General features: G+C 40.7%; 1 protein-coding gene across 2 annotated transcripts; it reads right to left on the reverse strand.

Moving 5' to 3' along the window:
* Nucleotides 1–2,936: 2,936 nt before the first annotated feature.
* LOC124005183 (transmembrane protein 79-like) lies at nt 2,937–7,075 on the reverse strand. 2 transcript variants are annotated; one of them, XM_046314181.1, is made up of 5 exons: nt 6,945–7,075; nt 5,518–6,392; nt 5,068–5,262; nt 4,731–4,947; nt 2,937–4,530 (listed from the first exon to the last, which is right to left on the reverse strand). In XM_046314181.1, exons 2-5 carry the CDS (start codon nt 6,218–6,220, stop codon nt 4,329–4,331), a joined length of 1,317 nt encoding a protein of 438 aa, XP_046170137.1. In that variant the 5' UTR covers nt 6,221–6,392; nt 6,945–7,075; the 3' UTR covers nt 2,937–4,328. The 2 variants fall into 2 exon arrangements, with proteins under 2 accessions (XP_046170137.1, XP_046170139.1); XM_046314183.1 differs by having other exon boundaries at nt 7,001–7,054.
* Nucleotides 7,076–14,166: the final 7,091 nt, after the last annotated feature.

A 14,166-nucleotide genomic window follows, 5' to 3' on the forward strand; every position in this document is an offset into this window, starting at 1 on the left:
TTTGATTTGTGATTTGTGGGGTCTATTTTGTACATTCGCATGGTTTATAAATGAGGCCCCTGGTCAGTCTGTCATGAAAAGAGCAGTTGTTCTTAATGTTTTGTATACTCAGTGTATGGCTCTGTGAAGCACTTGCCAATAGCATACATTCTTCCTTCCTTCAACAAAACAATCACTGATCTGACAAGCTGCAGAGGTGAGAGCAATGTTCCCAAAATATTGCTCCCATTTATAAAAGGATTATCAGAGAGATTGAGAGAGGTAACTTCTAATAATAACCAGTAACTACCATATCAAGGCTCCTGATAAAGGAGGTCAGTTAAATATTAGCCTTTGGAGACAAGACATTTGGAAAGATGGCCATACAAGTGTTTTAATGGTCTTACCAATGGGGTCCTGTGATTGGTGGGGACGGTAAATAGACTGATAGGAAGGAGGGAGGGGCTCTACATAGATGGTGCTGATAGGTCCGGTTTTGGATGCAGAAATGGGGTGCTTACTGAAGTCTCCCCAACACACCCCACCACCAGCCGAAGATGTGGCTGTAACATCTGCCAAAAGGAACATTTTAAAAGACAAGTATCAATACTCTGAAGTGATTTCCTCTCCTTATCTAATTTCCTTCATCTGCACTGATGTGAAATAACTGGACTGGTGAAAGCAATTTTCAGAAGTTAGCTTAAATGATTGTACTTCAAATTATTGTCAGATCAGTCCAGCTGAAGGAGAGCAGGAAGCATGCAGGAAGCCTTTTTTACACTGCTGACATGCACACAACCTGGGCACCCAGCTCTTGACAGCAAGTGCAACTAAAGTACTTGACAGGAGGTGGTGAGGTGTAGGCGTAGACTAGTGCTGTTACTTTCGAACAGGTATGCCAATCCTGATGGACAAGTCTTGAGCAACCGCATGATACGTTGGGACTAAATGTTGCCTTGCTACATTGGCCCCCAACTTCCTCAAAACTGTCGCAAATAATGGAGGAGCATCAGCATTGGCAGTTAACAACACTGACTACTTATTTTAAAGCCACAGCCAGATTTCCAGTCATTTCAACTAAGGCAATATAGCCTACCCCTTAATTTGGAAGAATATGACTTATTATTCATAATTTGATACAGTAGTCTTAAGTACAGTAGTCTTATCATAATAGGACATACTACTCCATTGTTTATGTTTATATTGACATAAAATTTATACTGGTAAACAAATGATGTTTATCTTCTATAATGTTATTCCTTCAGCACTATTATAAACGTGTTTGCCTGTGGAAAAATCGTTCCCTAGCAAAAGATTGCTCCCTTGTTATACACATTTTATAGTATAGCTTTTACAGTAAATAAAACTTTAAAATGTAATATTATTTATAATAGGCATACCCCTAATGTATTATCAGGCTATAGCATTTAGGCCTATAGAGCCCACCAAACAAATTCAATAGACATTTTACTGTCAAATTCACAGTGCAAGGCCGACAGGGATCTAACTTCCTGGGTGGTATAATTCGTCTATAGGTTAATTGTATGCATTTGTATAGGCTATATATTTGTATCCATCAATTCTTTAAAACAATCATGTTCTTACCGTAACACCTGTTTTTCCTAAATTTCCGCAATGGACAATTTTCTTTGATTCGAAGCAAACACGCTCCGTGTTTTCTTCTAGCTGGCGCAGCTGCCATATTTTACTCGTCTTGACCCTTCACTTCTTGTAATTCCGAACCCAGACTTCCCTGTGGCCAGACCAATAAATAAACGAGAAGTTTGGGTGGATGTGAACAATATTTGACCTCCGACAAAAATGGGAGCCGTTAGTTCAGTCGAAAAGTGTAGTCCTATCTCATATGCTCGATGGTATGACGTCTTCAAAACAACTGGGAAGTCGGAAATCTCTAACTTCTAACCGTTCAAAACAACTCGGGAAAAAACGAGCTCCAACAGGGAAAACGTTTTTTTATCGGTCATCCAACTCGGGCCTCTTTAGAGCTCTGACTTTCTGAAGTGAAGATCCCTGAAGTCATGTTTTAACCTCGTATTTTACAGAGTTCCCAATTGTTTTGAACATGGTAATTTGCTCCATTCATAACCAAGTGGGAAGGTGGTAATTACCAGTTGTGGCGTTGTAAATACCAGTTGGATGCATTCACATGCTTTGAACTCGTTGACAAACGCCGGATGGCTAATGGCCAACAAGCTGCGTCAACCTTAAACTAAAAGTACAGCGATCATGCATGCAAACAAATGATAGTTTTCCAAAAACATATCAATAGATAACTTTTTTATAATGTTTTGTTACATTTAACTGCCGAAAATGCTGTTATCAAGGTCAGAATGTGGGTGATGTCTGTGATCAGGGGTGATAGACGAGTTTCCCACTGAGATAAGAGGCCTCTTGTGACCAAAAGCAAGTTTTAGCATGGGCAGCGCCATTAGGATTTTCACCATTTTGAAGTAGTCAACTGGGTGGGACTTCCTACTGGTTAAGGAAAGATTATATATTTCCATCCAGGTCATCAGGAGGGATCAGCCAATGAGTTACACTTGTGAGCAAACATTTCATAACTGCAGTTGGACAGTAAATTGCCAACTTTGGCTTTATACCTGTTCAAACAACACACTCCAGGTTGCATGAATTCACCCTTCAGTTTGTTAACCAGCTTGTAGGAGTAGAAGAAAATGTACTACTTCAAAATGGAGATGGCCTCGAGGGCGCAGCCCATGCTCTCACAGATGCCATAATTGGACCGATACCATGTTGTGTCCTCTAACTATCTCTATGGTTTTCCACTAATAATTACGAGTGGGATGGGTGTTCAAGTGGATTTCCCCGAGTTGTATGTGATAAATACCACCTTCCCACTTGGTCACGAACACAGCAATAACACAGTCCAAAAACAGGTGTCCATTCAGAACAACTGTAATGCACAAAGACCTTCCTTAAATGCTTGCTAATTTTTATTAGCCACTAAAAGGCTTTCATACCAATAAAAATGTGTCATCTTCACTAATGAAACAAATGAAAACCCAATAAAAACATAACTTGTTACATATAAATTATTTTAAAAAATATATAAAAAGTTAAAGAAAATCATTAGAAAAGAAAATCATAGACTCTACAATTTGTTTCCGCTTGTTATTAGCTAAAGTTTACTTGGAAACGTAGAAAGAAATCAGCGTAGTTATACATTTCATAGTCTATGCCTACACTAAAAATCAGATTTCATACATTACATCTTAAAATAGACCTATTTTAAAATACAATAACAACTCCATTCACAATCACTCATACAGAGCTGTGCTGTATTGTGAAAGGATTTGTTTTCAGAGATGAAGGCATGGAGGTTGGGCCACCTGTGCAGGTAGGTTTGTTTTTGTTGGACAGGTTTGATTTCTATAACAAGGTTGCCATTTTTGGGGGCACAAAAAGCCATGCAATCCACCTTCTCCAATAATGAAATGGTTCTCAATATCAAAATCTTTGTACTAAATCAATTATCTTTAAATGATTTGTTAGCTCTTATAATGACATGGCATTGCTCATGTGTGGACGTCCTTTTAAAAGGCAATACGGTAATGAAATTATGAGACAAAATGTCCACTCAGTAGTCGATGACCTTATCACAGAACATGATTTTGTGTTTGGTTGTATTGAACATTTTCAATAGGAAATTGATTGACTAGAAGGTCTAGAGGAAGTCTTAGTTTTTCCTCTATAAACCTGATATTAGGTACCAAATGTCAATGCAATTAATGTTATTAGCCTGTAATACCAGATTCGCAACCAAATGCAAAACAATAGATTACAGGATGCCTCAAGTACAGATAATTGTCAAACAGTACAGTTCAGCAAACTATTTGTGGGTGTGCAGGCCTTGCTAGATATTTCTGAGGAAGGCAATGGTTTGCTTATTGTAGACACTTCCCCAAGTGGCAAATTCTGTGTGGAACTACAAACTATTTTAATTAACTCTGCATTGAGCCGACAATTGTGATTTCAACATTATTCCATGGTACTTAACAGTCATTCTGTGGATTAGCAGATCTTTTACAGAATACATTCTACTGTTTCACCAAAGTGACGGTATAATGCCATGCAAGAAAATGAATTATAACATAGAAACTTTCACCAAAAACTGTTTTATAAGCTCTATCACTGACTTCCACTGCCCAGTCTAATCTACACATCATCAGTGTGGTTTAAAAATCACACTAGCACGATCCACTACAGTTTACATAGTAACCCTGTGAAAGTTAAATTCTACCAGTTGGTAAAACAGATCCTGTCCCTCTTCCCCATCCTTGCATTCCTTCAACCTTTCCTCCATCCTCCTATCCCCAGAACCTCTGGCGGGAGGCTGAGGGTTGGTCTTGTTGGTGCATCACATCCTGGGCAAAGATGGTGCCCCCAGCGTCCATGGTGAAGATGAAGTAGAGATTGGCACCCAGCATGGCCACAGTGGGCAGGAAGGACAGGCCGAAGCCAAAGCCCCGAACACTGCTGCCCAGTGCAGCTGCCACCCAGTACATCAGCCTATTGGCACAGAGGAGAGATAGACATTAGACAGATGCAGTCATTTCTATAGTCTGCCCAGACTGCCTTATTTTGAGATTACATGCCATATAGGGATATGACTGACTGGGCACTGAAATTGGACAATAGATTTCACTGCATCTCTCAGGTGTATGTGATAATAAAATAAATATGTTTTTTTTGCATTGTTTTTTCTTTACCTGCCGAAGGCGAAGATGATGGTGAGCAGGGGCACTAGTTTGAGCAGGTCCTGGCTCAGGTAGGGCGCCATTACGGCCAGCTGCAGGAAGTAGAGCAGAAAGAGGGTGACGGAGTCATCCACATAACGCCGGTGCACACCCACTTCCCTGGCCTCCAATTCACGCAGCGGCTTCACATCCCCCAACCGCATCCTGGAGACACCCAGCACCAACCAGCCTGGGAGGACAACACAAGTGTTAGCTTGTGATGTTAGTGTTGTTGTTCAACCCACCTTGCTGTTCACACCGGAGTAATTCTGGTAAAGAACATCTGCTGAATGACCAATGAGCCACTCACCCAGTATGATGGGCACCACAGCGAAGACAGAGCAGCGCAGTGTGTAGACCAGCCTGAGGGGGGCACTGTCCAGCAGTGGGGCATCAAAAGGCAGGAAGACATAGCCCCCCCACACCAGGAGGGGGAAAATCAGAGCTGCGGTGAACACAGACACCCCCACTTTGAGAGCATCCCTGTTGGCACAGTCACAACCACCTGGAGGAGAGGAAAGGAGAGACTTAGCTTTCTTTTTACTTCAGAGCACAGAAAGACTAATGTAAACATTACCACTTATAGATCTGATTACCTCAAACAAGGGAGAAGGGGAAGGATGAATTTGCAAAACTATTTGAGCAGAACCACAGTGGCTGAATGAACAGGGAAGAAACTAGCAAAGAGAAAGACAGACAATGAGAGAAAGAGGTTGGAGGCCAAAAGACAGAAAGATGAAATGTTGGTGCATTTCTTTACATTTTGAGGACCCCCGCTCCACTGGCCAGTCATGGTAGTAGCCATCAGGTGGGGTTCCCTGGGGAATGAGGAGGCAGCTCTTCTCTGCGTCCACATCCCAGAATACCTCCCTTCCGCTGGGAGACGTCGGAGCACTAGAGGAGTGTAGGATGGTGACGGATGGGTTGAAGACCTGCGCTGCCTTCTCAGGCAAATAGTTCATATCATCTTCCACCTCTATCTCTACCAGCACCTTCTTCCCTATCTTACACAGCCCTGGGTCCTGCACCTCTCTCCCCATCCATTCTTCCTCTGTTCTCATTCTCTCTGCTCCCAAACCCAGCCCTCTCTCACTCTCCATCTGCCTTTCTCCTTCTTGAAGAGAGGTGCACATGGAATACACACTCTTCCTTTCTCCCTCAGGGTCATCCCCCTTTCCCCTTCCCTTATCTTCTTTCGCAGTCATCGCACTTCTGTTCTTTGTAGTTTTCTCTACATCCCTGTCACCTGGCCATTGCAGAGTGGTAGGCTCCAATTTAGCCGAACTAACCATATCATCTTCCTCCACCACTCCTTCCCTCCTCTTTTCCAAATCTTCCCCCAATCCTTTAATCACCTTCTCCTCTTCCCCCCATGTTGGGGGTTGGGGTTCAGCAGTCACCCCGCTGGTTTTGGAGGGGCTGTCTTCTAGCAGCTCCAGGTTTAACGGCAGGATCTCAGACATTGTTTTATTTTTAGGTGTTCAATGTCTCCAGACTTTGTCCGTTTGCCTTGGTGAATCTGTCAGTGAGTCTATGCTTGATTGAGTGTTTTTACTTTGACTGAAGTCACATCACATTGTCTGTTTCCTTCTTTGTGTCCCAGCTCTATTGGTTTGATGGTAAACAGCTTTTCACCTACAAAGAAAAGTACATTTAGTGTGCACATTTTGTAGGTCATACATGTCCTCCCACGCAAGAGCTGATGCCCCAAACCCGACAAGATGTAACTCCAGACAGCATTCTAGTATCATTAATCAAACAATAGTCTCTAAAGTTGAAATTTTTCCACGACAGGTAAGGTAAGCCAAGAACGATAAGACAAGTAGAATCCCTCCCTGCCCCTTGCCAACAAAGCTCCGCCCAATGCATCTCATTATGGCCTGTGCTGAGTAGTCGAAGAAAATAAAAGCCCTATTTACGAATGACTACCGAAGAAAATACTCTTGCAATAGAAAACCACAAAAGAAAAAAAATTTGACATACAAATAGAGTTATAAAGTTGCCTGAATGTGTTAACTGTCCAGACAAATGTTGTACAGACCATCAAAGCGCACTCCATATCACAACACGGAAGTTTCTCATACCAGCGCACTAGATAAAATGTTGGGCTTTCGACCACGCAAGAAGACTGCTAGTTAAACAAAGCTAGAAAACACAACGGAAAATACATACAAGTGTAATACTCACCTAACCTCAACGATTATCAAACAATCAATTTGGGAATTTTATGGAATGTCTCTTACATCGTTTTCCTACTTCTATTGTTATTGTGTAACTACTTTCAGTGGGTGGAAATTCAGGTGTGTCCAGGTAAATTATTAAAGGGTATGTTGCTAAAAAAACATTAAAGGGAAAGTACGATAGGAACTGTCAGGATAATATTTAGTTCCCATCTCACTTTCCCTTTAATGTATTTTAGAAACATACCATTTAATAATTTAATGTAATAATTGAATGTACAAAAAAACAGCAACGTGTGTATTTCAAGCAGTCGTATATGTGACTTTTTTGGGATGAAAATAATTAGTGAGAAATTGTGGCTAAGGCCTACAGTAAAAGTTTTGTTTCATGTTACGTGTTTGTTATTGGATTGATGTGTACTATTTTATGTATTCGTGTGTACTATTCACCTTATGTTGGTTACCCTTTTGGGGATCTAATTCCAAAAGCAATATTGGTCGAAACACAGCCCTGTCATTGACAGAATGAAGTACAGAGAACCGAGAAATCTAAATGTTGGTATAGACTTCAAGAGGCCTATCTATTTAGTTGCCTAGCATTTAAAGGGATAGTTCACCCAAATTACAAAATTGCTCATTATTTTCCATAAGTAGTCTATGGACAAGGTATGACAGCAATCCATGCTTTGGTTAGTTAGTTCGCCTGACATTGTTTCTAAATGCATTTGTGGCACAAATCCCATTCAAGTCATGGGACTATTAGCATTTTTTTGCGCATCATGTTGAAATAATCTATAAGTGACTTTGATAAGCTTCACGGTACAATTTTTATATGTTGTATGATTTGTACATGATGCACATGTAACGGATGTGAAACGGCTAGCTTAGTTAGCGGTGTGCGCTAAATAGCGTTTCAATCGGTGGCGTCACTTGCTCTGAGACCTTCAAGTAGTGGTTCCCCTTCCTCTGCAAGGGCCGTGGCTTTTGTGGAGCGATGGGTAACAATGTTTCGTGGGTGACTGTTGTTGATGTGTGCAGAGGGTGGCTGGTTCGCGCCCGGGTATGGCGAGGGGACGGTCGAAAGTTATACTGTTACACACAGAAAATGCTTATTATCGTCTCCATGATTTTAATGGGATTTGTGCCACAAATACTGAAACATTAGCATTTGGAAACCAGGGAAATAAAACCAAACACCGGAGATTGGTGGCACCTTAACTGGGGAAGATGGGCTTGTGGTAATGGCTGGAGCGGAATAGGTGGAATGGTATCAAATACATCAAACATGGTGTGTCCTCTCCTCTGCAGCCTCCACTGAAACCAAAGCACGGATTGCTGTCATACATTGTCCATAGACTGCTTACAGGGTAAGGACACCAATGTGTCATTTTGTAATTTGTGTGAACTACACCTTTAAATAGGCCAATTAGGCAATATTCCCGCATATAATTTATATTCTCGAGAATTCATTTTTTTGTGTAACTTCTAGACTACTCTGTTTGATCAATTACTATTGAACACAGCTTAGGTTTATGCATGGTAATACGATTTTATTGTGGATAGCTTCTAACTACTTTCTCTTCAGATGAATCAAATGCCCCAGCCAAACACTTTCCATACCCATCATTGATGATATACAAGAGGTATTATACATAAATGGCATTATAATTCGTGCACCATGGTGGTTATGACCTAATGAAACCAGTAGAGGTCGCAAGAGTGTTACCTGAACTCTACACACGTGGGGGGGCACTCCCCAGAAGAAGCAGCCCTTCATGGGAATTCCTTCATGGGAATGAATGGATTTCTACAGTATTTTAATTTCATTTTTCAAGGAAAGTATTCCATGTATTTAAATATTTTGTGTAGTGGGGGCTGTAACGTTAGAACTTTCTAAGAATTATACTTTAAGGAAAATGTTTTTATATATTAAAAATATATATATTTAGCTCACATAATATAATTTAAAAGTATGCATTAATGTATATTTCGCTACACCCGCAATAACATCTGCTAAATATGTGTATGTGACCAATAAAATGTGATTTGATTTATATGGAATATAATAAACATGGCAAAATAAATGTAGACTTTAATAAATTGATTTCTATAGCTCCCCCAAAAATGTACACCGGTGGGAGAGTGCCAAGATGGAGGTGTGGTGGCTTCAAAACAGCACCACCCTGTCAGTCATCTAGTGCATATTTAAATCATTGTCTGACATGTGTCTGGACTTGTGACTGGTATGAGTGTTATGAAAGGTGAGATTAATTCATTAAATGCCATGTGCTTTGGATCAAATGTATAGGCTACACATAATAATAGTGCACAGAGGGGCCTGTTCTAAAATCGAGGTCATTTGGTTATATACTGGGAATACTAATGTTCATGTGTGTTGTGGAGTAGAAACCATACTGACTATTCTTCTGAATAGGCTATAATACCTGAAAGACTCACACAATTCCATTTGGGCACAGTGTCACTGATGAAATTGAATTCTCGCAACTCGGGAAGCATATAATCTACTTCCACAGTGCACATCCTCTTATGTTTGTCAAGCATTTCCATCCAGGGACGACTCATCCATAACAACTTTTGTTTATATTCCTAGGGTTTCCTAGGGGAGGGTTTGCTTGTATATTTCATCTCTCCTCCTTCGCCTTATTTGGTGCAATGAAACGATTTCTGAGAGAATTGATTATAGACAGAGAGGAGGTCCTAGAGAACAGCCCAGGGATATTTTAGGCCTAGTCTACATGTAGGCAGGGTTGAGGAGTAACGGATTACAAAAAAAACAGTAACTGTTATCAGTGACGTTAATCGCAAAAATATTGTAATTGTTTTTTATTAGGATTGTACTATTTGCACTGTAGTTGTATAGGCAGAGCATCATGGGTAATGTGTGTTGAGATGAGCACGTTCATATAAATGGTTGAACTGAATTCCTGTTTCCCTCTCATCATTATGGAGTTGTTATAAACACGTAGTTATGAAACCCACGAGACATAACAATAATCAGATTATAGATACTTTTGAAAAACTAGATTACTGTAAAAATTGTCATCGGGAGAAGGAGAGGACCAAAGAGGACCAAAGTGTAGCGTGGTACGTATTCATAATCATTTTAATAAAGATGAATAGTGAACAAAAACAACAAACCGACAAACGACAAACCGACAAAAGGTGCAACAAAAACACTACACAGAAACCAACTACCCACAAATCATAGTGGAAAAACAGGCTGCCTAAGTATGGTTCTTAATCAGAGACAACAAAAAACAGCTGCCTCTGATTGGGAACCATACCAGGCCAAACACAGAAATACAAAACATAGAACAACACATAGAATGCCCACCCCAACTCACGCCCTGACCAAACTAAAATAGAGACATAAAAAAGGAACTAAGGTCAGGACGTGACAATTACTCCTTGGTTTACTTTTCAATTCAGAAATGACGCACTGAAAAAATGTTCCACCTAAGAATGTGAACAAATCCTGTATATAAACCCTGGATTGCTGATGCTATGTATTGGCCATTGAGAGGCCTTGAAGCCACCGGTTGGCCATATTGGCACTCCCCAGTAGGAGCAGTCCTCCATAAGAATGAATGGAATTCTACAGTATTTCAATTAAATGTTTTATTTTTTGTGGACATTATTCAATTTTTCAATTTTATTTAATCGTTATTTTACCAGGTAAGTTGACTGAGAACATTTTACAGCAATGACCTGGGGAATAGTTTAAGGTAATCGAGGGGGGATTAATGAGCCAATTGGGAGCTGGGGTTGATTAGGTGGCCATGATGGTATGAGGGCCAGATAGTGACATTACACATCTCTAAAAATTATACTTTAAGGATGTCCTCCAGGTTTTTAAAATTACTTTTACTGTTGAAAAGCAACATCCCAAGTATAAATACAGTAAAGTACACACAATAAAGAGCAAACAAATTAATTTGTGGTGCAGCGGTCTAAGGCACTGCATTGCAGTTCCTGAGGCATCACTACAGACCCAGGTTTGATCCCGGGCATTGTCGCACAATTGGCCCAGTGTCGTCCAGGTTAGGGGAGGGTTTGGTCGGCCGGGATGTCCTTGTCTCATCGTGCTCTAGCGACTCCTTATGACGGACCATAAGATTTGTCTTTTGTTAAATAAATCAGGTGTGAAATGAGGTGAAAAGGACATATATTCAAATATATATGTTTAGCTCACATAATATAATTGAAATCAAATCAAATGAAATTGTATTGATCACATACACATGGTTAGCAAATGTTATTGCAAGTGTTTCCAAATGCTTGTGCTTCTACAAGTAATCTAACAGTCCCACAACAACTACCTAATACACACAAATCTAAGTCAATGAATGGAATAAGAATATATAAATATATGGATGAGCGTCATAGGCTGAGATGTAATAGATAGAATACAGTATAGACATATGAGATGAGTAATGCCAGATATGTAAATGTTATTAAAGTGGCCTTTATTAATGCATTAAGGTGTGTGTAATAGAATAAATGAGGCAAAAACTAATGTAGACATTAATAAATGCATTTCTATAGTTTCCTAAATATTTTCCCAATGGTGGGGGGCCAAGATGGAGGCATGGTGGCTTCAACACAGAGCCGCTATCAGTCATATGGTGTATATGTGATCATCTGACCACAACTCAGAGACACCACTATGATGACACACCAAATGTGTTTGATGGATCAAAGGTCTTCTTCTAATGCCTCTTAAGGCCAGGCACCACAGGCTAATGGATTTTTATTCTTCTTTTCTCTCATCAGACTGAAACTTTAACAGTTGAAATTATACATAAATACAAGATATTGTATTACAAGTTTTATTTATTTAAAATTTTAAATATGCAAATGAGTCAAACCGTCCTTAAATATGCACTAATTTGCATATTACGGGAATTTTGTTTTTGTTTTATTGTGATAAGACACTCAATGGTCAGACTTTCACAGATCAGTTTATCAAAATATTGTCATTTCATGGAATTATTTAAAAAAACACTCCACATGAGGCATATTTTGGATATATATACCCATAAAATGACACAATCAAAAAGACACAGGATATAAAAAAAGCCTCTGTAAAAGTCTTGACTATAAGACCGAAGAACCTGTGTGTAAAAAAATAAAATAAATAAACCTGTGTGTGGAATAATGGCAATGTACGTCCTTTGAAGGCGGAGAAAAATTAATTGGCGAACAGGGAACATGTCATTTTAAGAAAATGTCCGATAAAGATGGGCTAATGCAATTAAAATGTACTTTCCATAAATATGACCAAGTATGTCACATTAATTAAACTCTTATTTATATATAACTTCTAAACTGACAAACATCAAATACATTAGCACATGTAATACATTTGTTTCAAGCAATAGAAAATGTGCTTTCAAGCAATAGAAAATATGCTTTGAATAATGGTCTGTTGGGCAAATACGCAATTTTGGGCAAATTCTCATATCACTTTGCTCAATTTGTCACATACAAGGATTTTGTAAGGCTGTTGAAATGTGCAGAACAGTAATCAGCTATGCCTGCCCGATATGTAAGGCCCTCGTTGAATTGTTGCGGGTGACGCTTTACTTTCTTGACTGTGACCTGCGCCTACGCTTGGCAAACTCCATTGAAGAAGCATCAGTTCTCACAACTCCTCTCTGATTGCTCCAGTGTCACCAAAGTGCTGCCAAGCCACAATTTGGTCATCACATTTGTTATAGCAGTGTCTCCCTCATTGAATGTGGCTACTGCCATAATGGCTGCTCCGTCAATGCGGCTTTTGCCCACAAAGACAGTTTTGGGGCATCACGACCATATTACAGAGTTCAGACATTCATTTGCATCCTAGGTTCCTCTGTGCTACATTATTTTGAGGACGCTATCATTTGACATATTACATACAGGTGCCACTCAATCAAATGTATTTATATAGCCCTTCGTACATCAACTGATATCTCAAAGTGCTGTACAGAAACCCAGCCTAAAACCCCAAACAGCAAGCAATGCAGGTGTAGAAGCACGGTGGCTAGGAAAAACTAGGAAGACACCTAGAGAGGAACCAGGCTATGTGGGGTGGTCAGTCCTCTTCTGGCTGTGCCGGGTGGAGATTATAACAGAACATGGCCAAGATGTTCAAATGTTCATAAATGACCAGCATCGTCCAATAATAATAAGGGAGAACAGTTGAAACTGGAGCAGCAGCACGGCCAGGTGGACTGGGGACAGCAAGGAGTCATCATGTCAGGTACTCCAGAGGCATGGTCCTAGGGCTCAGGTCCTCCGAGAGAGAGAAAGAAAGAGAGAAAGAGAGAATTTAGAAAGAGCACACATAAAGTCACACAGGACACCGAATAGGACAGGAGAAGTACTCCAGATATAACAAACCCTAGCCCCCCGACACATAAACTACTGCAGCATAAATACTGGAGGCTGAGACAGGAGGGGTCAGGAGACACTGTGGCCCCATCCGAGGACTCCCCCAGACAGGGCCAAACAGGAAGGATATAACCCCACCCACTTTGCCAAAGGACAGACCCCACACCATTAGAGGGATATCTTCAACCACCAACTTACCATCCTGAGACAAGGTCGAGTATAGCCCACAAAGATCTCCGCCACGGCACAACCCAAGGGGGGGCGCCAGCCCAGACAGGAAGATCACATCAGCGACTCAACCCACTCAAGTGACGCATCCCTCCTAGGGACGGTATGAAAGAGCCCCAGTAAGCCAGTGACTCAGTCCCGGTAATAGGGTTAGAGGCAGAGAATCCCAGTGGAAAGAGGGGAACCGGCCAGGCAGAGACAGCAAGGGCAGTTCGTTGCACCAGATCCTTTCCGTTCACCTTCCCACTCCTGGGAAAGACTACACTCAATCATATGACCCACTGAAGAGATGAGTCTTCAGTAAAGACTTAAAGGTTGAGACCGAGTTTGCGTCTCTTACATGGGTAGGCAGACCATTCCATAAAAATGGAGCTCTATAATAGGAGAAAGCTCTGCCTCCAGCTGTTTGCTTAGAAATTCTAGGGACAATTAGGAGGCCTGCGTCTTGTGACCGTAGCGTACGTGAAGGTATGTACGGCAGGACCAAATCAGAGAGATAGGTAGGAGCAAGCCCATGTAATGCTTTGTAGGTTAGCAGTAAAACCTTGAAATCAGCCCTTGCCTTGACAGGAAGCCAGTGTAGGGAGGCTAGCACTGGAGTAATA

This window comes from Oncorhynchus gorbuscha, linkage group LG19, assembly GCF_021184085.1.
Source record: "Oncorhynchus gorbuscha isolate QuinsamMale2020 ecotype Even-year linkage group LG19, OgorEven_v1.0, whole genome shotgun sequence".
NCBI classification, from domain to species: domain Eukaryota; kingdom Metazoa; phylum Chordata; class Actinopteri; order Salmoniformes; family Salmonidae; genus Oncorhynchus; species Oncorhynchus gorbuscha.